The 25757-nt window shown below is 38.6% G+C and overlaps 3 protein-coding genes across 18 annotated transcripts in view; 2 read left to right on the forward strand and 1 right to left on the reverse strand.

The window, feature by feature from the left end:
• CIBAR1 (CBY1 interacting BAR domain containing 1) overlaps positions 1-1448 on the forward strand; it is a 26617-nt gene extending 25169 nt beyond the window's left edge. For both annotated transcript variants that reach the window (XM_057307718.1, XM_057307719.1), the window contains one exon: positions 377-1448. In XM_057307718.1, the coding sequence (XP_057163701.1) occupies positions 377-466 (90 nt within the window). In that variant the 3' untranslated portion in view covers positions 467-1448. The remainder of the gene's footprint in view (positions 1-376) is intronic.
• Positions 1-11459, reverse strand: part of RBM12B (RNA binding motif protein 12B) — a 25609-nt gene extending 14150 nt beyond the window's left edge. The window contains exons 1-3 of one of the 13 annotated variants that reach the window (XM_026495733.4): positions 10510-11459; positions 7835-7882; positions 3603-7259 (exon numbers count right to left, since the gene is read on the reverse strand). In XM_026495733.4, coding sequence (XP_026351518.1) covers positions 4223-7231 — 3009 coding nt within the window. In that variant the 5' untranslated portion in view covers positions 7232-7259; positions 7835-7882; positions 10510-11459 and the 3' untranslated portion in view covers positions 3603-4222. Of the gene's footprint in view, positions 1-3602 lie in introns of those variants that run through there. The other 12 variants (XM_026495737.4, XM_026495736.4, XR_008957728.1 and 9 more) reach the window with 12 other exon arrangements.
• A 35-nt stretch (positions 11460-11494) lies between these two features.
• TMEM67 (transmembrane protein 67) overlaps positions 11495-25757 on the forward strand; it is a 58402-nt gene continuing 44139 nt past the window's right edge. Inside the window, exons 1-3 of one of the 3 annotated variants that reach the window (XM_057307717.1) lie at positions 11495-11581; positions 23085-23172; positions 24774-24862. In XM_057307717.1, the coding sequence (XP_057163700.1) occupies positions 24785-24862 (78 nt within the window). In that variant the 5' untranslated portion in view covers positions 11495-11581; positions 23085-23172; positions 24774-24784. Of the gene's footprint in view, positions 11582-22913; positions 23173-24773; positions 24863-25757 lie in introns of those variants that run through there. The other 2 variants (XR_008957730.1, XM_026495732.4) reach the window with 2 other exon arrangements.

The raw sequence follows: 25757 nt of genomic DNA on the forward strand, positions 1-25757 counted from the left end.
GCTATCCCTTTGATGATTCCACTGAAATGCCTATTTTTGTGACCCAAGAACTACTTAACCTAAAATATATTTGACATAATATCCTCAATCTGTATTTTCCTCTGAAGTATTTTATGTTATTGAAGTGCTGGTATCCAACTGGAATCAAATGATTAATTTCATATTTTTGCTCAAAAATAACATGATAAATGAATGAAAAAACTCTTTTCAGCCTTAGAATACAATAATTCATAGGGAAGTTTCATTATTAAAAATTATCATCTTCCTGAAATAAATGTTCTATGTGCTCTTCTCTATAAGGGCATATTAAAAAGATACCAAGCATGTAAAAATATTTTAAGTTAATATATTTTTTTAATGTGTTAACTTTTAACAGGTACCCTCCTGTCGACTAAGAAAGGATCAACAGGCAGAAGATGATAATGAAGAGGATGAAGACTTAGATGTTACAGAAGAAGAAAATTAATTTTCTTAAGTAAACCTTTCAGTTTTCATCTTAAGTGACTTGGAATCCAGAATTACTACACTGTAAAACTTTATACTGGCTGCATACACGTTAAACCTCAAAATGAAATCCTACTGAAAATGAAAATTAAAGGAAATTTGTGCTGACCAAAAACGAAGGTTTTAAAAAATATTACACACCAGTCATTTCAACATCCTATCCAACAGTATGTGATTTTTGTATAGGTTACATTTTAAAAAAAATTATTTCAAAAGTATTTCATATAAATGCACTATACATAGTTGAGGTCGCAATATACGTAGATGACAGAAAACAAGAGATCTAACAATTCGACTTCTTTTGCTTTCATTGCCAAAAAAGGTCTTTAGTCATTCTGATTAAATACAAATTCTATTCCATAAAGCCTTAATAAAGACAAGGGTTTTTTTTCCCTTTCCTTTTTTTCACTTTTACTACAACCTTAAGTTTCATTGTTTGGTAATTTACTTTTCAACAAGTGTTATTACTTCTGATTAAACGTTAATGGGACACTAGGGTAGCAGTGTCTTAAATTTTAGATTAAAATTTACCATAAATTTTAGATTCAAAAAGAAAGCTACATTCAGCCTGATTCTGGTTTTAAAATGAAAATGCTATCATACTAAAGAATTATACACAAAACTACAACTTTTGGAAAGCTGTAATTTGGTGGAATGTTGCCTAAGAAAACATGGAAAACCAAAAATCATTACAAGTATAAAAATTTTACCAAACCACCATCAAATTAATGAAAGAGGATATAGTTACTTTTGTTCCTGAAAAGAATCAATTTAATCAGAGCCTTTCAGTATGTCCAGTACTTCTGTTTCTTTGGATGGGGATTGTACTTTTGATATTTCATGGATACCAGTCAGGCATATAAAAATTATGACATTTATAAAATCATCTGGGATAACCACAAAAAACAATTATTCGTAACAGACAAATAAAGACTTTATAGAAAGCTTTTTGACTTTGTTATTCATGGTTCTGTTCTTAACAAAACATTGCTTTCCTGAGAATAGTCCTAAGTGATAAAATTACTTCAGTACTTTTTAAACAAAACATTTGAAATGTTTTAAAATCCTAAATGAATTAAGACACTGAAGGTATTGCATTTTTATTTTTTGGTACTTAACTGTGGTGTTGTAGCTGGGAGGGGGAAAAAAAAGAGTTATAGTATTTCTCTTGTTTATAATAGTAACTCACTTCTCTTAAGCATTAGTTGCCCTATCTATAAAGTTAAAACAGTGCCTGATATATAAAGCAGTCAGCAAATAGTTCTGATATAAAATGAATGCTCTGCCTACTTCAAAGAAAATTCTAGGGTGCCTGGGAGGCTCAGTGGGTTAAGCGTCTGCCTTCGGCTCAGGTCATGATCCCAGGGGCTGGGATCGAGTCCCATGTCGGGCTCCCTGCACAGCAAGGAGTCTGCTTCTCCCTCTCCCTCTCTCCCCTTCCTCCCTGCTTGTGCTCTCTCTCATATAAATAAAATCTTTAAAAAAAAAAACAAAAAACAGAAAACAAAAACTAGGCAAGTAACAAAGCCAGAACTAGCCTCAAGTTTTCTCACTCAGGCTTCTAAGGGGACCACTAGACCTATTATGTTCCCATTTTGAGAAAAAGTTCCACATTATGTGGCATTTCACTTTTAGGCTTCACCTTAGCTCTTATTGATATGCATTTGAGAAATGTTTTAGTCTTCCGTACGTTCCTCAAGACAGACCGAATGAACCATCTATATAATCTTTTAGCATTCAAAAATATCTTTTCTTCCTATTTTGTTCATCATGTTTGGTTATTAATTTATCATTCTCCTTAGCTATTTATAAGCTTACTAAAGAGCCATATTGATGTGCTTTTTCAAACCAAATTACCAGTTTATTCTACTAGCAATTATATTCACTATAATTAAACACACAGAAAAAGTTGGTTTCTCTTAGACTTCTTAAATCACTGAAGATTCATATAAAATGGTAGTAAATGGCTAAATACTGACAAAGTATTCTACTTCTGCAATATCCTATTATTAAATGACTAAACTACCATATATATATTTAAATTTTATTCTTATCTGTTCAATACAGGAAACCTGGATCACAGAATTGAGAAAAATTAACCTGGTTTTATGAAAACAAAAAGGTCAACCAAAGTCAAATCATATTCGATAAATAATTTTTAATTAGAAGTCAATTTGTAATGTTAGTATCCAAGAGAATCCCTGGATATATAAAAACTTTTAAAGTTAATTTGTCTTTTATGAACGATGAGCATACTAATTTTGTTTTTAACGCTATTTTTAAAGCAGCAATGTGTAAAGAAAATATCAGTTTACTCTTCAAAATATTTTTAGCATGATCTTACTAAAATTAGAAGTACCACTTAAAGTTAGTAGGCAAAAGTGTTAAAGAGCATGAACAGGAGTCAGTGGTCTGTCTGCGCTGAAATTGGCTCCATGACTTACTAGCTATGACTTTAGGCAAAGTTACTTAACCTCTAAACTTCATTATCTCACTTGTTGAAATAGACATAAGTTAATATATTCCATACTTCTTTGGGAGTATTTAAATTGAGATTATGCATGTAAAGCACTTTTAATGCCTAGCACACAGTAAGTGCCCAGTAAATGTTAACCATTAATATTATTATGGGTATAAAAAAAATAAATCCAGTGTTTATAAAATGCCCACACTAAGTATCAAAGAAGTCAAAATTCAATCTCATAAAAGTCTGATTATATTTAGTTATTGAATCTTTGGATACAAAGTCTTGAAATTTAAAAATGAAAAGCTAATAAAAACTACAACTTAAATGAATCATCACTAAATTCTTCCTAAAAACAAACTATATCCATTTATCAGATTCTTCCCAGCAGAAGCCTGAATGTCCTTTGTAGCTATAGTTACTTTTTGTCTTTAAGTATTTTGAGTTAATCTTATCAGTTTGGTTGATGAAATGTGAAGGAAACCATAGAACTACACATGGCACTCTATGCTATTATTATGTTTGGTCCGTCCTATCATAAATACTAAGGTAGCTGTTGAAAACTTCACAGAAGAAGCTGTAATTCTTTTTTTTCTTTATATACAAATACAAGTAAAGTTAATTAGTTGGTCTATTCAGTTGCAATTTTTTTTATTTTTATAAAACTTTGCAAAGTTATGAACATGGAAACTTCAAGAATCTCCTAAGCTTTTTACATAAGTAAACTTCAAATTCACAGTCTGTCCATTTTGAACTATTTATAATTAACGGGAGGCTTAACACAGTAATATCTCAGACAAAGAAGAGGGCATTAATTCTGCAGGCAGTTAGCAATAAAAATGCTAAACCTGAACAATCATTCACTGACCATTTCCTTACAGTATAAGATGTAGACTACAGACTGGAAACAAAAGTGAATATAAAATTTATCTTCCCCAAATACAGCTCTATTATACAAGCCTTGAGGTTTACCCATGACATCAACAAAAATTAATGTACTCGGAATTTTCTCCCCCACTGTCCAAAAAAAAAAAAAAAAAAAAGGCAGATATAATTTTAAATTAGAAAAAGTGAATGGCAATTTGCAAGCAAAAGAAAACCAGATTCACATTCTAATATTTACATTTGTTCTATTCACAAGTCAGAATTAAAATGTTTCTTTTCAATAGATCATTAAAAATAAACACTTTAAAAAAACAAATGCATTTTACTGCATCAATACTGTGGGGAGGTAACTGAATTAAGATATGCTCTCTAGAGCAACATTAACTTAACTTTGCGAGGGCCAACTGGCCTATCATTTAGATCTTTAATAGCAGCCATAGCTTCATTATAGTTTATCATAGCAACAATGGCTTCCCCTGTAGGCAATCCTTGCTCATTATACTGTATTGAAACTGAATCAGGTATGATTCTATAACCATGGAAAAAGTCTAGAATTTCATTAACATTAGCTTTAAATGGAAGATTCATTATCTTAATAGGTGTTACTCTACCTGAACTACAATTTAATTTTGGATCAGGCATAAATCTCCCCTCAGGAAAATTTCCCATACTGCGCTTTCCAAAATCAAACTTGCCACCTTCTGGGCGACCAAAATTCACAAAAGGGCGATGACTTCTAAAGTCATCAGGTGGGTTCCTGAACTCCTCACCAGGAGGTCTAAAACTGTCAGGAAGTCTAGGGTCCTCCTCTGGAGGTTCCCTGAGGTCTTCCTCCGGGAGCCTCCTGAAGTCCTCATCAGAAGGGCATCTAAAATCTTCCTCCTGGGGGCTCCTGAAGTCCTCGTCAGGAGGATGCCGAAAGTCTTCATCAGGGGGGCCTCCGAAGTCTTCATCCGGTGGGTGCCTGAAATCTTCCTCTCGGGGGCGCCTGAAATGTTCCTGCGGTGGCCGCCGGAAATGCTCCTGGGGCGGCCGGCGGAAATGTTCCTGGGGCGGCCGGCGGAAGTGCTCCTGAGGGGGCCGCCTGAAGTGCTCCGGAGGCGGCCGCCTGAAATGCTCCGGGGGTGGCCTCCTGAGGTGCTCCGGGGGCGGCCGCCTGAAGTGTTCCGGGGGTGGTCGCCTGAAATCCTCCTCTGGAGAACGCCTGAAATCCTCTTCAGGAGAACGCCTAAAATCCTCCTCGGGAGGTCGCCTGAAATCCTCCTCGGGGGGCCGCCTGAAATCCTCCTCTGGGGGCCGCCTGAAATCCTCCTCGGGTGGTCGCCTGAAGTCCTCCTCAGGTGGTCGCCTCCATTCCCCTTGTGGAAGCCGCCTGAAGTCATCCTCAGGAGGTCGCCTCCAATCCTCCTCAGGTGGCCGTCTAAAGTCTCCCTCCGGGGGCCTCCTCCAGTCCTCCTCGGGGAGCCGCCTCCAGTCCTCCTCGGGGGGTCGCCTGAAGTCCTCCTTGGGAGGCCGTCTGAAATCCTCCTCGGGTGGCCGCCTCCAGTCCTCCTCTCTAGGGTACCTGAAGTCCTCCTCCCGAGGGTACCTGAAGTCCTCCTCCCAAGGGTGCCTGAAATCCTCCTCAAGAGCTCTCCTGAAGTGTTCCTCCCGAGGGCGCCTAAAGTCTTCTGGGGAGCGCCTAAAGTCCTCTGGGGAATGCCTAAAGTCTTCTGGAAGGCTCCTATCAAGCTGTCGGAAACCCGCCTGCGTTTCCTTGAAACTGTCCAGTTGCCTCAAGTCCTCTTGCTGATGCCTAAAGTTTTCAGATGGGCCAACTGAGTATATTGGTGGATCACCTGAGTCAAACAAATGGGAACGGTCATCTCTACCACATGACTGTGAATGGTCTTGCATACTCTCAGTGGGCATCAAGGAAAAATTTACACCAAACTCCCGCATTTGTGCCTCAGATATAAGTCTTAACAATACCTCTGTCCCCAAGAATCTCCGTCGGTTTAAACGTTCAGCTTTCATGGCCTGTTCTTCTGTTTTGAATTTCACCAATGCTTCTCCGAGACCAACTCCTTTGTCATCATAAAGTAAGTAAATGTCATCTTCCGCAAGAGAAAAGTCTGCAAAGAACTTTTGCACTTCAACTTTTGTAACATCAAAAGGAAAATTTCTTATATATATACACAGTTTCTGGCCAGGGTAGCCTTCTTGAGAGTATTTTTGTGAAATGTGTCCAAGCCTCTCTTTCTCTACTGACACTGGCCTTTTCTTTTCATAACATTCAATGAACTTTAGCATTTGTTTTTTAGAAACAGGATCAATATGAACTGGACGATATTGTAAAACAGTCTTATGTAACCCCAAAGCAATGTTATAGTCTTTCAGAGTTTTGAACGTCACAAAGGCGTATCTTGTTCTTCTTTCATCTTTATATAAAAACCTAATCTGTTCATTGGTCAGATCAGTATCTCTAAAGAAATTTCTTAAATCTCTCTTGTTAATACTCAGGGACAGATTTTTTAAGTGAACGTAAAATCCAAGAGGAGAACGAGAACGTGTTCTTCTGGGAGATTTTGAATGAGATCGTTTTCGAAAATGTCGATCATTAATTCCTCTTGGTGGAGAATGTTCTTCAGTTCTCATAGGAATGTCAACCTCCTTAACTGCATTACCACCAAACTCAATCCACTGTTGTTCTGAGCCTTGCATTACTTCTATGAATCTTGAACCCATAAAACTTCTATGACATTTAAGACCTCCTGATGCATCAATACATGAAGCAAATTTTACTATGGCATCACCATTATTTCGGCCATCATGATGTTTCAAGAAAATTACGCCATCCACACACAAACCAGAGAAAAAGACACGTACATCATCTTCATTTACTAAGTAAGGCAAACCTCGCAGAAACAAGTAAGGATTCTCTGCCTTCAATGGCCGTGTCTTTCTTGGCCTTAAATCACCATGTCCTGTACCATTAGTATGAAACCCAGCATCTTGATTAATTGGAGAGCCATATCCAGAATTACTTGTTTCTTCTTTAATAGCCTCAACAAAGTTAGACAAGCTGCCAGCCCCTGACGCCCCAGATCCTGGTCGCTCTCTTCCTATGCGATCAGTTCTTTTCATTTCTATAGTCTTCTGCATTTCTGCCTTACTGCTAAGAAACAGCTCTACAGACGAATCCTTGATAAACCCTCCTGAACGACTTATGGCACGTCTTGCATCTTCATCTGTTGCAAAAATAATAAAAGCCTCCCCAATTTCCCCTCCAATTATATGCACTCCTCCATCAGGAATAGTCAATCCCGTGAAGAAGTGACGAATATCCACAGGCCCCGCAATAAAAGGAAGCCCCAGTAAACGGATGACTACAGCCATGCTGAGCTCAAACCACAGCAATAATGACCTGCAGACAGAAAGGTACACATAATAGCAAGTCTTATTTTTGAAGTACCTTATCCCAAACTAAACTTAGTAATTACGTGGTTCTTACCTTCTTCAGCATTTATAAATGAAAATAAGGTATGAGTTCACAAAAAATACTGACTGTATCTAAATTCTTAAAGAATAAACCTTCTCCCATCTAAGCATACAAATCAACTATTTCAAAGAAATATTTCGTATCACCTATCCTATACAATATGAGCATCAAAAATATCAAATCTTCTTTGTAAGTCTGCCAAGCACTACTTCACGACAAGACCAAACTATTTTCAGACTCACTTAGAAACATATCTTCTACGGAAACATGAGAGAGAGCTTTGTGGGTTAAAGAATTTTACCAACCACGATGAGTTTTACATATTTGAAAAGCCATCTATGGTCAGTATATAATTTTTGCTTATGATAATAAACGGTCTACCACCAGTGCATCACTGGCCAGAGGTAAAGTACAGAAACCAGGTGTACCTACATGTCCTATTCTATTTTACATTTTTTTGTCAAGCTTCTGTGAAAAGCCTTAAGCTCTGGATATCTTACCTTTTTAAAATTTCTTGGAGACCTGTTAATTCTGTAAAAGCAACTTAACTGTGGAAAGAAAATGAAATATAATTAATCCGCGGACCCCGTAACTGATCTTAAACAACGCCAGATTAGGATATTCACTTCAGAAGTACCTACTAAAAGTGAAGCGATATAAGGAACCACAACTATGGGCATTACAAAACGGTCTTCTCTGTTCCAAGGGGAAATTAATCATTCTTCAGCAAAAACAAGTACAAATTCCAAGTTCCAAGTAGACATCTGCAAATTATTTTAAAACAAAAAAAAACTTCTGGAAATTAAACGGCTCCTTGATTGGAAGTGGCACGAGGAAAAGGCTGATAGAAATGTTATACATTTTGATGAGAGTGTTGGTTATGTGAGTGCATAAACTTATGAAGACTAAATGAATACAATCCTTAAGGTCTGTGCATTTCACTGTATGTAAATTTTACATCCACTTAAAAAAAAAAGACAGCTGTTCTACAAAATGACTATTTAAAAACACCAAAAATTCCCCAAAAGCCTATCACTTCCACTCATGAAAAGACCAAACACCTAGCTCATTAAGTCCAACTCTCTTGCAATTTTCCTCCCTTTTAAAACATAAGACCAAATCAAACTAATAAGGCAATGATTCAAAATGATACAATAAATGAACAAGACACTAATGTTTTGAATTCAAAGACCAATTTTTAAAAGCAGTAAATCCAAACCAATGACTACCCCTTTGGATACAATTTTAAGTTCTACACATACAAATCACACTTCCAAACATGGCACCAAGTTTCCTGATTCTAATATAATTAAGGCAAATACTAAAATACCACTAAAATTGGAGTGCCTGGGTGGCTCAGTCGGTTAAGGATCTGACGCTTGATTTCAGCTCAGGTCATGATCTCAGGTTCATGAGATCAAGGCCCTCTTTGGGCTCCATGCTCGCACAGTTTGCTTGGATTCTCTCTCCCTCTGCCTCTTCCCACTGCATGTGCGTGCACTCTCTCTCTCTCTCAAATAAAAATCTTTTAAAAAATAAAATAAAATGCCTCTAAAATCAAAAAATCTCTAATACTCACTTTAAACTCCTAAAACAATTACTATTAAAGTTCATCTTAAGCCAAATAGAAAATGTTCAAATATAGAATCTTATTATGCTAACAACTTTATTCCATTTCAAACTGTCCTGCATGGAGAAAACCCAACGACAACGTAGAAAATAGAATAAAAGCACATTTATTTAAAATGTTTAGCAATTATCAGTATTAACTGCTGAAAAATCTTAATATTTCCTTAAGGAAATTTATATCTAATATTTTCAGAGATACCCGAAGTAACAGTATTTAATGTAGTTTTACTAAGTTTTTATGAGCTGCTAAATTAATAATTATAAATTTATGTTTTTAATGTGCCAATAAACACTGCTTTAATTCAGTATTTACACTTAAGTACCATTCTTCCACAAGGTGTGGTCTAAAGACATATTCTTTGAGGTTTGCAAGATTTATTTTGCTTTGAAAATGGTCCACTGATTAAACTTTTTAAACTACACACTAAACTAACAAAGATATCAAGAAATTACTTGGCATATTCTACATCTGAATTATCAATGCCAAATTGATGCTGAAAATATTAATAATGACATTTCTTATTAAAATATTTACATGGTACATGTGTGGGGACAGGGGTAATACAGGAAATCTCTGTATCTTCTGCTCCATATTGCTGTAAACCTAAAACACTGCTCTTAAAAAAAATCCGCACAGTACCAAAAATAAAAAGTGAGTACAAGTCTGGTTCCTTCAACAAACCAATATCCACACCAACATTTAAAAAACTATAAATGGCTTCTGGAATAGTCCCCACTAAAGTTGCAAGATTCCTTCCTATGCAAACTGACTTAGCTCCTTTACTTTCAAAATATTTTAGAAAGATACACGCCATTTTGTCTTTCCTAACTCTTAACTTTTCTGCCCTTTAGATGGTAGGGAAATGTACCACTTCTATCTCTCAACAATGACACACCTAAGAGACCACCTGTACGAGACCAGTTCCCAAAATGAGCACTTTTCCTGTGGTTCCCATGTTATTTCCTTAAGCAAACTCCCCAGAAATTCAACTCTTAGAACATTACACAAAAATCGAAATACACAAAATACCCTAAGTACACTGCACTTAAATTTTTTCTACTTATGAATGCAACACAAGTATTTTTGTGTCTGTGTTGATTTAAAGTGTGTGATCTGTTAGAACTTCTAACCTATGAAAAGATGGAAGTGAGTCCTTAAAAGCTCCTTTAAGGGCAAGTCACTGAAATTAGTAAGTTCGTTTTAAATAATTTTGCTGATTTTACCGAGGATTCATCCCACTTGATCACCATTATCACTAAACAATACGAAATGTGCATCTTCTAATCAAGCCCGATAGGGAAACGAGATTAAACTTAAATAGGTATTATCTCAGTTCTATCTGATTTTAAGTCATTTTCCAGATATGAAAGGGGAAAGAAAATGACTATTCCTTAAAACCCAGTTATGACGAAATTCTAAATGCAGGAGTTTCCCCTGCAGAAAATAATCTAGCCCAGTCCACAATTATTCTTTATGAAGATAGGCCTTTTATCCTTTTATAATGTAGATGGTTAAAATAAAAACCAAAGGCATGACGACACAGACCCATAGTCCTTAACAGGAACTGTAAATGAAGACGAATCCACACGGCACAGGATTTCCCATAACATCCATCATCCTCAAATGGGGATCATCCGAAGGCATTGCTTCTATAGCCCAAAGCCTTTGTCCATACTCCCGGGGGTCAGAGCTTCCTTCTTTCGCGCCAGGCCAAAGTTGCTACGTGGGATCCGATGCTGTCGCCAGACCTTCAGCCAAAATCAGCCTTCAAATTAACCTGGACCGCCCAACCTCCGTGCCTTTCCGTTACGCCGTCCCAAGGGCAAACATTCCACCCTAACTCGCCACGGGGTGAACTGCCCCATACCTAACTCAAACACTTTGGCCGCTCTCACGCCTAACGAGCCGGGCCTTCAACGCTTTTCTGCCACCACTGACTACGATGACATAGCAAAGAAAAAAAAAATACCTATGAAATCCTTCGAGATCTTCACTCTTAAGAAAACTGGGCAGCGCACACACAACACCACATGGAGGCTGACGGGAGAGTCGGTGTTTAGCAAGGAATGAGGGTGCCCTAACGGCAGAAGCTACGCTAGCTCCTGGCGCGGCTGCCGGCCCCGCCTTTCCCTGTTCTTCCGTCCCCATCGCCAACCCCTCCCCACCCCCGACGCCCCAAGGGTAACTGCTTCGCACTTGGCAATAAACACACACCACTGCTGCCGAGTCGGACACACAAGGCCGGGGGCGGGGGGGGCACTCCTCGTCGCAGCAGCCTGCCCAGTACAGGTGGAGACCTCAGGGAACCTAGAAGAAGATGGCGCCCACTCTCCCCTCCGCTCCGGACAAACGGACGTACAGTTTGTCTGCCCATGCGCTCTCCAGGCGTAACCCACCACCCCGGCGCCCCGGCCACGTTTGCGCAGGCGTCTTGACGCTCACCCGCTTCCCGTTGTCAGGGGAAGAGAGGCGGTGCCCGCGAGTGCACCATCCCGCCCTGCGCATGTTCAGATTCCAGCCAATCCGGGAGCCTCCGCCAAAGAGAGGAGAGATTCCTAGACAAAGTTCGGGGCCAATTCGTTGTGGTAATGAGAAGCTTCAATAAATAATTGCTGAGGTACGTTGGACAAACGTTCGAGATTTCCAGGAGTTAAGGAAAGAGATGCAAAAACAGAGAAAAGCTGACGATTTCTTTCTCTCTTCACCTCTGCGGTTATTGTGTAATGTAAGCATCTTCTGAAAGGCTCTTTACTAAAAGGACACAAAAATGTTAGTTTTACTGCCTTAGATGTTCGGCAGGTACGATGCTAACACACAGGGGGCTTAATAAATGCATGCCTATAGATACTAATAATTTTATGGAGCAATTTTTTACGTTTGTTGTTTCTACTTTCTAATTTTTTGAAACATGAGAGCAGATAGACCAAACTTGAAAAAATGGTAAGTGAAAAGCACAATTAGAGAACAGGGATGTTCTGTGATGCCGGCCACGTAATAGGTGATGTGGATATTGGTTTGTGCAGCTTGTGCAGCCCACCAATTTTATAACTACATGATGTATTTGTGAGTGGAGTCAAAGCTCACTAAGAAAGCAGAAACTATATCTTTACAACACTGTTGGAGATGAAAAAAATGAGTCTTCAATCTCTCTGATAGGATTGTGAGAAAGAAGAGATAGTCTAACGAGTGAATAAAAGGTAGTTCACGGAATGAGAGCCACCATTTACTCACTTGAGCAAATTATTTAGCCTCGCCATGCCTCAGTTTCCTCATCTGTAAAATGGGGATAATAGCCTCTACCCCATGGGGTTGCCATAAATATTAAATGAGTTAACATATGTAAAACCCGAGACTAGGCAAGTATTAGTGGCTTGTTTCAAATGTCAAGGTGATCCATATACAAGCAAAGGATAGCACTTTGGAAAGCTAGGCTCACTGAGTAGATAGCATTTATCTTGATTATTTCTCATAGTCCAGTTTGGTCCTAGGGGAACCTGACCTCAAAAGCTAAAATTTATAGAGGGCTTACTATGTGGCAAGCCCTGTGCATTATCTCATTGTATTCTTACAACCACTTTCAGAAGTAGGTACTATTATTTTTCCTATTTTACAGATAAGGGAAACTGGAACATAAAGGATTGCACAGCTTGCTCAAAGCTACAGAGATAGTGCAAGGTAAAGCCAAGAATTGAACCCTGGTCATTTGCCCCCAGAGGCCACAGGGGGAGGATTCTGTCCTTTGAGGCAGACTCCCTTTAAACAAGCACACAGAACCAACACTCCAGAATGTCAATATTGTCAATATTAATTCACAAGAAGAAACACTGGTAAAGTGGACCTGAGATCAACTCTGGCTGACCAGCACTTTTCCTGGCCTGTATATGCTCTCCATATGAAATTAAATGCTCAGAGGGTTGTTTGCTAAACATGGAAATGGAATGAGGAGGTACCTAATCTCAAAAAGTGGTTCTCAGTTAAATGGTACTTGGAAGCATTCTCACCTGTGTTAACAAAAATAATAGCTATCATTTATTGAGTGCTTACTATAAAGCTAATCTGAACAAGTGTGCTAGGTCAGACTCTCTCTTTTGGACAAGCTTAGGTATTGTCAGCCTCTTTTACTCTTTGGGGATGACTATTCCCTTCTACACACACATACTTTTCTCCACAAAGAGGACACTATAGTGAATGCCTGTCTTTTCTAGTCTGCCTTCTGCCTTTCTCAGATAATACCATTACAGTCAAAACCAGAAAATTCCAGTTGAGGTAATTGGGTTTAATTACATGGCATTCTGGTTATTGGATAGTTTCTTGAACCTTTAGTATGTCAACATGGAAACCTAATCATTTTAGAGAACAGAAAGAAAAGTAAGTTTCTGGAACAACAAAACAGAAGACTATATCCTAAAATATGGTAACAGCACTGAGCCATGAGCATTCCATGGCTCTGCCTGGGCATCTAGCCTCTCCAAGCTTTTTACATCTACATCACCCCCTACCCTCCTGAATGATTTTGGTATCCGTTTTTAGCAGCCCTTCCAAGCTCTTCAACAACTACAAGAACAGCCTTTCGTCACTTGGTCTTAAAGATTCCTTGATTTTCTCAACTGCAAAGACCTTTATTCCTCTTGCACACTTTGACTTCCGTTCAATTCAGCTGGCATTTATTGAGCACAGACTGTGTGTAAAGCACCTTGCCAAGGCTCCTGAAAGACTGGGGTGAAGAACTCACAGTCCCCTTTCCTCAAGAAGCTTATACTATAGCAGAAGAGACAGGGCACATGCCATCACACACAGGAGGGCATATAGAGCATGGAGATTAAGACTGGGCTCTTGAATCAGGCAGATCCAAGTTTAAATCCCAGCTCTGCCACTTCATGACTGTGAACAATTTCCTTATCCTTAAACTTCTCCATTTGTAGGGTGAAGATAACAGTAATCACCATTCAGGGCCATTTTTGAGGACTAAATGATACAGTGCTTATAATTTCAAAGACAGAATGTAAGGAGAAAGCCAAAAATATAATATATGATATGATATGATATTATATGATATGATATATGATATGATATAAAATAATAAAATAAAATCTAGAAGACTTTGTGTTGGAGGAGGCAGTATCCTGCATGTAGTCTTTCAGCCCCCTCTCAGCTGCATAAGAATGAGCTTTGGGTCTGGAACACTTCTTTGCCAAGAGTTAAAGACCCCACACAGACTGCTCCTGGCCTGTCACCTTCTGTAGGGTTATCCTTCCTTGTTTTGGGCTCACTAACTACTCTTGTCTGTGTTTCAAGTATGTACATTATGTGTCACTTGGTTAACCCACTGTTATATCTGTCCCCTGAGGAGAGAGGCCAGGTTGCTTCCACTGCAGCATGAGAGGGGTGTGGCACATAGGCCATTTGCCTTGTGTCAGTGGCCAGGAGAGACCCATTGGCCATGAGGGACTGACACCACGATTGAAACTGATCCTGCTCTATCCCTTCCCTATGTAAGTAAAGTGTGGTCCATCCAGTGTTTGACTACATTTTATTTCCCTTGGTGACTCCAAAACCAAGATGCAACGGGCAGAAATGTTTGGAGTCCTCCCCTGAGACTGGTTACTGGTGCATGTAACACAAAAATTTTGTGGACACAAAAAAATTCTGTCTCTTATGACTGGCTAGAGCCTACTCCAGGCTTAATCCACATTGGTCCTCTGCCCCCTTCCCAGGGATGAAATGAGAGGAGACAGCATTGAGATCCCCTTAGAGTTTAGAAGATGATAATAAACTAGAGAATGAAGGAATGTAGCACGTTTTTCCACTGCAACAAATGTGTATTAAATGTATTATGCACAACTCCAAGTACTAAGGAGACAATGGGGAACAAAATTGGACATGATCCTTACTCTCATAAATCTTGTCATACAGGAGAGGACAGGAAAACTAGCAAAAGAATTATTCAACTAAATGTAAATTTACAGCAGGGACAAGAGCTATAAAAGGGAAATACATGATGCCGTGAGAGTATTTCACAGAAGGGCCTGGCCTGATTACAAAAGGCAGGAGGAGTTTCTTAAAGAAGTGGCAGATGAGCTGGAGGGAAAGGGGAGAGTTAATGAAGTAAATGGAAATTTCCAGGGAGGGGGAGGAAAGAGGGGTGGTCCATGCAAAGAGGTACACAGGCTTAGCAGCATTTAGAGAGCTGAAAGAAGACCAATGCAGGTAGAATGCACAGGAGTGCACAGGACAATGAAAGGATACAGGAAGAAGTCAGACCCTGCTGGGAGTTGGGGTTCATGCTCAAGACTTTGAGCTTCCCCCTGGAAAAAAACAATTTAAGCAGAGAGGTGACATACTAGACTTGCATTTCAAAAGATTACTGCAGCTGAGGTATGTAGAATGGATTAGAAGGTGGCAAGAGTATGTGTATGAGGACAGGTTAACAGGTTTTTTTTATTTCCAGTTTAAGGTGACAGTTTGAACACAGGTATTTACTTCCACTCCTTCCAGAAATCCTAATAAAATAATAGAAAAGGAACTTCTGAAAGAAGCAAAAACTGACACGAATGCAGATACTAGAGTAGAAGGCAACAACGATAAAACTTTTTGAGCAGGAAACAGATGGATAGGTCTTTTGTGAATCCAGGAGGGCTGACTCCTAAATTGACAGAAAAGCTAAGAAGCAACCTGATATAAATAAGTCCTAAAAGCCTTAGAAGTCCTCAATATCTTCTGTTGGGGAAGGAGGTGAAAACAGTTGGTTGAACATTAATTTGTAAAGCCCTAAAGACCCTCACTTAAGACTCCTTCTTTCCAGTACCAAGAAACCTCTCTATCCCCCACTACAGCAGAAGACTGAAAGTTTATTCTCTGGAAAGAGTATGACTGGGGGACAATGGGTACAAATGAGATCAAGGGTTCTATTATATAAAAGAAGGATAGTATGTTAATGATGAAACTGAATTATGAAACTCACACCCTCTTTCCCCACTAAACTGGGCAGCCAGGCTTAAATTCTCCAGGAAGAAGGTTCTTTCTGGAGAATCTGATCAGCACAACAAGAGACAAGAAAGAAAAAATACTGACATGGGTGAATGCCCAAAGAAACAGCCCAGGCAAATCACCCTACACATTGTAGCCCAGTGAAGAAGCCCCACTTGTCCTTCCCTTGATCTTAGCCAAAAGTGATTCCCAACTGTCCTTGTAGAGCTTCCTATTAGCTTTTTAGTGTGCCCCAGTCTAATATGCATACATTACATATATAAACATACATATACATAGATATAATACACATAATATAATACACATAAATAACAAAGGGTCACCAGATTTATGAGTAAATGCTCTCATACAAAACATAACTTTGAAAAAACAGAGATTGTGCAGACAGAAGAAAACTTTGAAACACTATCATTTAATATACTCAAAGAAATAAAATATTGCATTCATGAAAGAATACCAGAATGTTATAAATGAGATATAGTCAGAAAATAAAAAAGAGCTCTTAGAAATTGAATTAATATAGTGGAAATGAAAAATTCAAGGGAATGTTTGAAAATTTTCCAGAAAGCAGAGCAAAACAAAATAAAATGGAAAAAATAATATAAGAAAATTAGAGAAACAGTCTAGGAGGTCCAATATCTGAAAATAGGGTATCCAGAAAGAGAGAATAGGAAAAAATGAAAGATATTCAGAGGAACAATTAAAATCCAACAAGTGTTCAACACAAAAAAAGACAATGAAATTCCCCTGGGGCGCCTGGGTGGCTCAGTCGAGTCTGACTCTTGGTTTCAGCTCAGGTCATGATCTCAGGTTTGTGAGACAGAGCCCCACACTGGAGTCTGCTTGAGATAGTCCCCCTCTGCCCCCAACTCATGCACGTGCTTTCTCTCTCGCAATTGCTCTCTCTCTCTCAAATAAATAAAATCCTTTTAAAAAAATACAATGAAATACCCCAAGACACATCACTGTAAAATTAAGAAAAATGAGGACAGAGGAACATCCTCAAGACTTCCAGAAGGTAAAAACAAATTTAAACACAAAATACTAAGAATCAAAATGGCAGATTTTTCAACAGCGATGTTAGAAACCAAAAGAAAAGGAAGCAGTGCCTCCAAAGTTCTGAGGGAATTTTTCCAAAATAGAACTTCATACCCAAGTAAACTATTAAGTAACTGTGAAGGAAGAATAAAGATATTTGCAGATATGCAGGTCTCAAAAATTTACATCTTATACATATTTTATCAGGAAGCTGATGAAGTATTTACTCTATCCAAAGAAGGAAGTAAACCAAGAAAGAAGAGAATATGCAGTACACATAACTTGAGATCTCTCTTGAACATCACTCCACTTTCCTCTTCCAGTTTAATAGATTGCATTGTCTTTTCATTCTTGGTTTATGTCCTTTAGAGGCCACATAACAGTGCTTAAGAACATAGATGCCTGAGGCGGGCCTGGGTCAGTTAAGCATCTGCCTTCAGCTCAGGTCATGATTTCAGGGTCCTAGGATCGAGCCCCATGTCAGGCTCCCTGCTCAGTGGGAGTCTGCTTCTCCCTCTCCCTCTGCCTGCCACTCCCCCGGCTTATTTTCTCTCTCACTCTCTCTGTCAAATAAATGGATAAAATCTAAAGAAAAAAAAACAGTGAAATATTACCTCACACCTGTTAGACTGGTTATTATAAAAAAGGAAACAAATTTTGGTGAGGATGTAGAGAAAAGGAAACCTCTGTGTGCTGTTGGTGAGAATTTAAATTGGTACAGCCATCATGGAACCCTCTATGAAGGTTTCTCTAAAAATTAAAAAGAGAACTATTATATGATCCAGCAATTCTACTTCTGGGTATTTATCTGAAGAAGATGGAAACAGTAACTCAAAAAGATATATGCACCCTCACACTCATTGTAACATTACAGTAACCAAGATATGGAAACATTGGAAACAACCTAAGTGCCCAATGATGGATGAATGAATAAAGAAAATGTGATTATACATACATATATAAGAATATTATTCAATCATAAAAAAGAATACAATCTTGCCATTTGCAACAATATGGATGGACCTTGAGGCATTATGCTAAGTAAAGTTAAGTCTGACAGAGAAAGACAAATACTATATGATCTCACTCGTGGAATCTATCTAAAAAATGACCTAGGGGCGCCTGGGTGGCACAGCGGTTAAGCGTCTGCCTTCGGCTCAGGGCGTGATCCTGGCGTTGTGGGATCGAGCCCCACATCGGGCTCCTCTGCTGTGAGCCTGCTTCTTCCTCTCCCACTCCTCCTGCTTGTGTTCCCTCTCTTGCTGGCTGTCTCTATCTCTGTCGAATAAATAAATAAAATCTTTTAAAAAAATAAATAAATAAATAAAAAATGACCCCAAAAGCCCCAAACATAGATACTGAGAACAGATTGGTGGTTTTCAGACGTGGGGGGTAGAGAGTAGGTGAAATGGGTGAAGAAAGTGAAAAAGTATAAACTAGAATAATTAAGTCACAGCATGGTGACTATAGTTAATAAAACTGTATTGCATATTTGCAAGTTGCTAAGAGTAGATCTTAAAAGTTCTCATTACAAGAAAAAAATTTTGTGACTATATGGTGATGGATGTTAACTAGACTTACTGTTATGATCATTTCTCAATATATACAAATACTGAATCATGTTGTACACTGGAAACTAATATAATGTTATATATCAATTATACCTAAATAAAAAAGCAAAATAATTGATAACATTGAAAAATTAAGGTTTAAAATAGGTCATTGCTGTAATTCATATGGGTGAAGGTAGCACTTTAGGATGATAGTGATGTAGAAGTTAAGAAAAGTAAAAGAATTCAAGAGATATTTGGGCAATTAATTCAAGAGCTATTTAGAAGATAAAAAAATCAAGAAGTTTAGACTGAAATGGGAAGATGAAGAAAAGCATCAAAAGCGACTCTTAGATTTTTGGTCTGTATTATAGGTGGGATGATGTTGCCATTAACTGAAATATAAAACACTGGAAGAAGACAAGGTTGGAGGTGGGGGAGAGATGGAGTTCATGGGTTATTTTTGGACACCTTGAATTAAAGATGCTTCATTCCACCCAAATGGAGTTTTTGAGCAAGCAGTGGAAGTTCTGTTCAGAGCTCAGGAAAGATACTTGGCTTGGATATAAATAAATACGTGAGTCATCTGCAAAAAGTGGTCAATGATGTCAAGGACATGGTTGACATCATCCACAGGGAAACCAAAGTATGTGAAGAGACATAGGACTGAGCCTTCAGGGATTCTTCATATAATAGTTAGGTAAAGGAAGCTGAGCCAACAAAGGGCAAAGAGCAGGAATAACCAGAAAATTTATTCTAGAAATAACCTGGAGAAAAACTGGGAGAATGTTCCATCATGGAAGCCAAGTTCAGCATAGAACATATTGAATGTGATGCAGCAGTTCTAGTAGGAACTAGAGTAACACCAAGAGTCTGAAGATTGGGAAAGAGAGCAGGGCTTACCACACAAAGTGCCCTGACCGTAAGATCTTGATCTCACTAATTCCCTTTTCTGACCACAACCTCCATTTCTGCACTTTGCATTTTTTTTATCACATTCTTTGTAACATTTTAATTAATTAATCCCCCTCATGGGCTTACTTGCCTTTCCCTTTTCTTTATTCATGCCCAGGAAAGCACAGCCAGGGATTCAAGAGCAGCAGTAAAGAATCAGGGTCAAAAGTTTGCGCTCTGGTATCAAACTACCAGAGTTAGAATCATGATCTGAGCATGACCTTAAGAAGTCATATATTGCTTTCTAAGTCTTGGTTTTCTCATCTGTAAAGTAGAAGTGATTATAATGATCCCAATCTTGTTAAATGAGATACTGCAGTGCCTGACACATGAAAACAAGCAATTAATATCAATTATTTAAATTATTATATGGTCTCAACTCCCACAAACAGGTAATTCCTATAACTTTTTTTAAAGATTTTATTCATTTATTTGAGAGACAGAGAGAGAGTGAGTGACAGAGAGAACGAGCAGGGGTGGGGAAGGGCAGAGGGAGAGGGAGAAGCGACTCCCTCCCATGCAGGGAGCCCGCTGAGGGACTTGATCCCAGAACCCTGGGATCATGACCCGAGCCAAAGGCAGACACTCAACCAACTGAGCTACCCAGGTGCCCCAATTCCTATACCTTTAATTTCTACCTTTAATTTTTTTCTGTATTCAATAAGAAGCTTTTATCTGTTCCCAGACATTTCCTATCTTCCTATACTGTCACAATCCACCTAGCCACCAAGGTCAGAAACTGAGTGATCCTTGTTTTTGTTTCTTCTCTTTTGTTTCTTTGTCCAAGTCATAACATTCTCGTGATTATTCCTCCTATACAGCTCTTCCATTCATCCTCTCCTGCCTCTCCCTTCTTCCATTGCCCTAATTTTGTTAATGTAGGTAAGACATGGCGCAGTATCTATCTCACTGTAGGTGTTCAATAAGCATTTGTATACTCTTTGAACGCATCCTCTCATGGTTTTTGGTACACTCCATAAGCTGACATTAAACCATGTTCTCCTAGTCCATCCACTTCTAAGGATAATTCTCTCAGATTTTAGCTGGGTGATACTGGGTATGTCTTTGAGCCTGATAAATGCACTGTCTATTCATAGGGCTTTAAAAAGATTGAAATAATGCATGTAAGAGGTTTAGCATAATACATGACACAGAGAAAGCATTTGCTTTCATTTTTTTAAAGAAACAGTGGAAATATCTCTGGTTCAGCTCATTTTCTTCTTCCTGTCTTAAATCTGAATGTTGATATCTGGTGTAAGGGAAGCACACTGCAACTAAGAGGGAAAAGCCAAGAAAACTACAGCGATGACTGTCTGACATCATTGAATGAAGACCAGTGACCACCTATATCTAGACTTCTCATGTTTGTTTCTGTTTAAGCCATTGTGAACTGGCTTAAACTACCTGATCTATTTACTTGCAGCAAAAATATCCCTCATGATACAGTGTCAATTTACTCTTAACAGTTTTAGCTAACATTCTTTCTGCTATCCTTGTAAGCAGTTTATACAGATGAACCCACAGTATCTACAGTTATGGCAAACCTAACTGTATTTTGAATCCTTTCACTACAACTAAGCGTTTTATTTAGCTCTTTGGAGCAGTTTTGTCAGGTAAAGTGCCCAAAGGTCTTAGACAATCATAGTTTCACTGTCTGTGGTATACAATGTCAGCATCATCTTGTTAACTAAAGGCAATAGGTTTGTCCTACATGTGGAATGCCAGAATCTTTCTCTGTCTATTCTACAAAGAAGCCACTTAATAAATTGAAAAGATAGCAGGTTGTGGAGTTGGCCAGATGGAGATAAATTCTAGTCCCACCACTTCCTAAAATGTAACTTTCTTCATCCTCAAGGCGTTGTTGTTGTTGTTGTTCTTCTTCTCCTTTTTTTTTTTTTTTTTGGTTAAAGGATAAAAAAAGGATACAATTCCCTCAAAGGACTGTAATGAAGAATTAAGATGAATGCTGCCAAGAACTTAGTATAGTACATGGTGTGGGACACAAGGAAAACCATCATGAAAGGGAGCTCTTTTATTGCTTTAATTACATAGTAGGCAATGAGCAAATATCCCTTCCACAGAGCATATAACAGTATGCACTTAATTAAAGAAGACTAGAATTAAAAATCACCCATACAAAGCTTTTGCAGATTAATCTCAATAATTCTGACCATACCCTTTCTGAGTACCCATTAACATTTGTATAGTCACATGTATTTTTTTAAATCTTATTCGTGATTTTCACTACCAACTAGACACTGCAACAATGCATAGTTACTCAAAAACACTTTTTAGAATTCATCTTTAAGGAAGAGTTTTCAGAACCTATTTCTCCTGTGTCCTGTATCATAGATATTAGTGACTTGAGTGAATGCTGGGAAGGCCACATGAGAAATACTAGGCCTCTAGTATACTAAGCCATCTAATTTAACTTAGATGCATTTTCCATATGCATTAAGAAGTGTGTGTGTGTGTGTGTGTGTGCGCGCGCACGTATGTATTTTCCTTAATAGTGACAAATCATTTTTATTACGAAAAAATTTTTTGAGAAAGCCAAAAGTTGTTTCAAGCTATTACTGATGAATAATAAGGTGGCTAAAAATTATGCTGGGTAATTGTATTGGGAGAGTGAAGGTGTGAGAACAAAATAAAACAGTAAAAAAAAAAAAAAAACAGAAGTGAGATTTAAATATTAAAGCATAAAATTTTCTTTTAAGATCTATAAACTGGCTCTAAAGGTAATTCTAAAATGTTTTGAAGATAACAGCCTGCAAGGGTGCTTGCTTTGAAAGGCAGCATTAATATATGCGTAAATTTGGTTAAAAAGTAGCTTCCTTCATTATTCACAAAAGACAATCTCATTATATATGCATGATTTCCTTTATCCACAACAAGGAAACTAGAAACCCAAAGAAAAGATCTGCCAGGAAAGATCTTTTTTGAGTGTTTAAGCTAGTCTTCTAGCATTGCAGATTTCAAATCAGCGGGCTTTTTTCTACTTTTTTGACAAACGTATTTTGACAAATACATTGTTGGAATGACTCCTTTAACGCGAAAATGGCCTGATCTGAGTATATTCTGACGTAAACATCATTCAAAAGCGTAATGAAACAACTTACTCTTAACTTGTGTGATACAATCAGATACTGTCTTTGCTGTGGTGTTCTCTTTTCCGACCCCCTAAACTGATATCACATCCCGGTAATGCGTCGCGTCTCAGCGTTTGAAACACATTTTAAACAGCTAGTTGCACCCGCCAGCCTACAGGGTTGGCTTACCTCCCTAACCCACCCTTTCCCAGACCAGCCAGCTTCCGCGGCTTTGCTCACCTAGCAACCAGGCAGCGACGCAGACACTTCCGGAACCCCAGGTGGAGTTGTCCAATCGGCTCTACAGATTCGCCGCAGCGACTGATGGGGCGCCAGAGGCTGCGCGGCGGCCGGCGTCTGCACCATGGTGACGGGCGGCGGTGGGGCCAGGATGGCCATGGCGGCTTGGTCTGTCTTATCCGCGGCGGCCGTGAATGTATTCCTCCTGTGGGTCTTTCCTCGAGTCTCACGTGCCCAGACCTTCTCCTTTCCATTCCTGCAGCCGGAGTCGTGCGGCCACAGCCAGTACTTCGATATCTCCGCGCTGTCCTGTGTCCCGTGCGGAGCCAACCAGAGGCGGGACGCCGGAGGTGAGACGGTTCAGGGTGGGCCTTAGCTAAAGTTCCAACACTCCAGCCCTGTTGCTGCCCCCAGTCCCCGGCGTCTCTGAAACACCTTTTCGTCTGCGGGAAGAAATGTTTCAGGAAAGTTAACCGCCAGTGCCTGAGAGATGGGTTTCCTTGGAGGATTGCAGCTTGCACACAGATGAGGTTGGGGAACCCAGAGTAAGCTACCGGGTGAGCCAAGAGTCAATACTGAATTTCTCCGCGCCAGTCTCCTACTTCTCATCAGAGGGGTCTTTCGGGAGGCACCTGGAAAGTCGCCTACCAAAGACAGAAAAGAAATAGAGAAGTAACGCAGTGTAGAGGAGTAGGTCACAGGACAGGTTGGGGAGGGAATGAAATGAACGCTTATAAACTTTGTTAGCTCTTTATCTAGCTTTTCAAATCACAGAAACCTAGAGCTAGAAGGGACCTTAACCAGGATCAGGTCCAGTCTTCTCATTTTACAGATAAGGAAATAGAAGCCCAGTTGATGTTGTAATATCTTCTTTGTCACCTAAATTGTGGATTGGAAGAATTGGTGTCTGTTTGTCCTCAGTTTCGACCCGCGTGTTTCCGCTATATCGTGTGTCCTTAATACAGATTTCCTTAGGACTTATCCCCTTTATTATTGAATATTACTAATTGCCCTTGAAGTCTCTTTAGATTAAGCTTATTTCTTTTTTCTTGAAACTTCCATTATGTGGTCCTAGTTCTCACTGAAACTGCTCAGAATAAGACTTTTTCCATATTCTAAAGTCTAGGATGTTTTCAATCTTGATTTGTTAACTTTCTGCCATCTTCAAATCTGGTATATCCTCATTTAAGCCATCACATAAGACTGGTCAGGCTCCTCAGGTGAGGAAATATGAATGAGAAGGCGCTTCACACTCTTAAAGTGTAAGGTCTTAGCTTCATACTTATGAACCCAAATATCACATGCATTCTACCACATAGATTCCTGTGGGATCTGTTTCCACTTGATGTCTCCTTAGAAAATGTTGTCCTTACCTATCCAGTAAGTTGAATAATGGTTATCTTATAACATCTACTGTCTGTCCAGAGGAAAACAGTGATTTATTTGAATCAAGGTAACTTTGCTAATAAGGTTTTGTTTTGACAAAGTAAATTTGAAGTCATTGAATATGTGTATGGTTGGATGAAATAGAACTGTAAAACTTCCCGTAACAGTTAATGAATAGTTTGATTATTAAAATTAAAGTTCAGTACTTTAATAGTTCAGTTACGCCTGCAATTAAAGTGGTAGCAAACAGAATACCTACTGTGTGCCATACACATTCTAAGACCTTTCCATATAACAACTCGTTTAATACTCATACCAACCCTATGAGGTAAGTACTGTTATTGTCCCCATTTTGGCGAAGTGGAAACCTAGGCACAGAGTTCAGTAACTTGCTCAAGGTCACACAGTTAAATAGCAGAATTAAGATTGGAACCCACATAGAATGTTTCTGGATTTGCTCTTAACAGATATACTGCTTTTCAAGATCTTAAGAATATTGAAAGTTTCCCTATCTTGGAGTTTTATTTTTATTTACTAAGGTCAAAATTGGCTCTTTTCTTTTTAGGAACTTCATGTATGTGTCTACCAGGATTTCAGATGATCTCTAATAACGGAGGACCTGATTTTATTTGTAAAAAGTGCCCAGAAAACATGGTACCAAATATTTACTTTAAAATAATTTTACTGTAAAAGGTAGTAAATTGAATGTCTTTATTTATTTTAAATATTTTATTTTTTCATTTTAGAGAAAGCACAAGTCAGGGGATGGGCAGAGGGAGAGGGAGAGAGAATCCTTGAGCAGACTCCCTGCTGAGTGTGGGACCTCACGCAGGGTTCAATCTCAGTACCCTGGATCATAACCTGAACTGAAATCAAGAGCCGGCCGCTTAACCAAATGAGCCACCCAGGCACCCCTTAAATGTCTTTATTTTTTAAACTATGTTTTAATGCTGTACTCTAATATGTTCCCAAACTTTAAAACTATTAATTTTGTTTTTACTAGAGTAAATTTTGAGTGATCAGTGAAATTTTATGCAAACTTGGAAAAACAAATGTATTGCCTTAGTTTTTAAAATCTGAAATTTAAAAAAACACAAAGCTGTGAAAATTTGTGTCTTTATATTTTCTCATAGAGTAACTCAGTGTTTTTATAACGATAATATAAAGAGCAAGTTGCGATGTCTGTATATTTTGACTGGTACAGATTGAGTTCTGTGTCTTGGACCTGTTGTGTGAACAGTTTTATAACAATTCACGTTCATAATGATACCTAAGTTGTGATAAGTTCACGAAATGCCAATTGCATCATTAAATGGGTTAAATATTATCTATTGCTGTTTTGTTAGTCATTATATCATAATTTTTGGAAAATTAGCAAATTAATTACTATATATCATGATTCTTAATTAACAGAAATACATTTTCTAATCATCTTCAATAATTAGGAGTCTTTGGGGTACTTGGGTGGCTTATGGGGTGGCTTAGTCGGATAAGCGTCTTGCCTTCAGCTCAGGTCATGTTCCCAGGGTCCTGGGATTGAGCCCCATGT

Source organism: Ursus arctos, unplaced genomic scaffold (genome assembly GCF_023065955.2).
Source record: "Ursus arctos isolate Adak ecotype North America unplaced genomic scaffold, UrsArc2.0 scaffold_6, whole genome shotgun sequence".
Lineage (NCBI taxonomy): Eukaryota > Metazoa > Chordata > Mammalia > Carnivora > Ursidae > Ursus > Ursus arctos.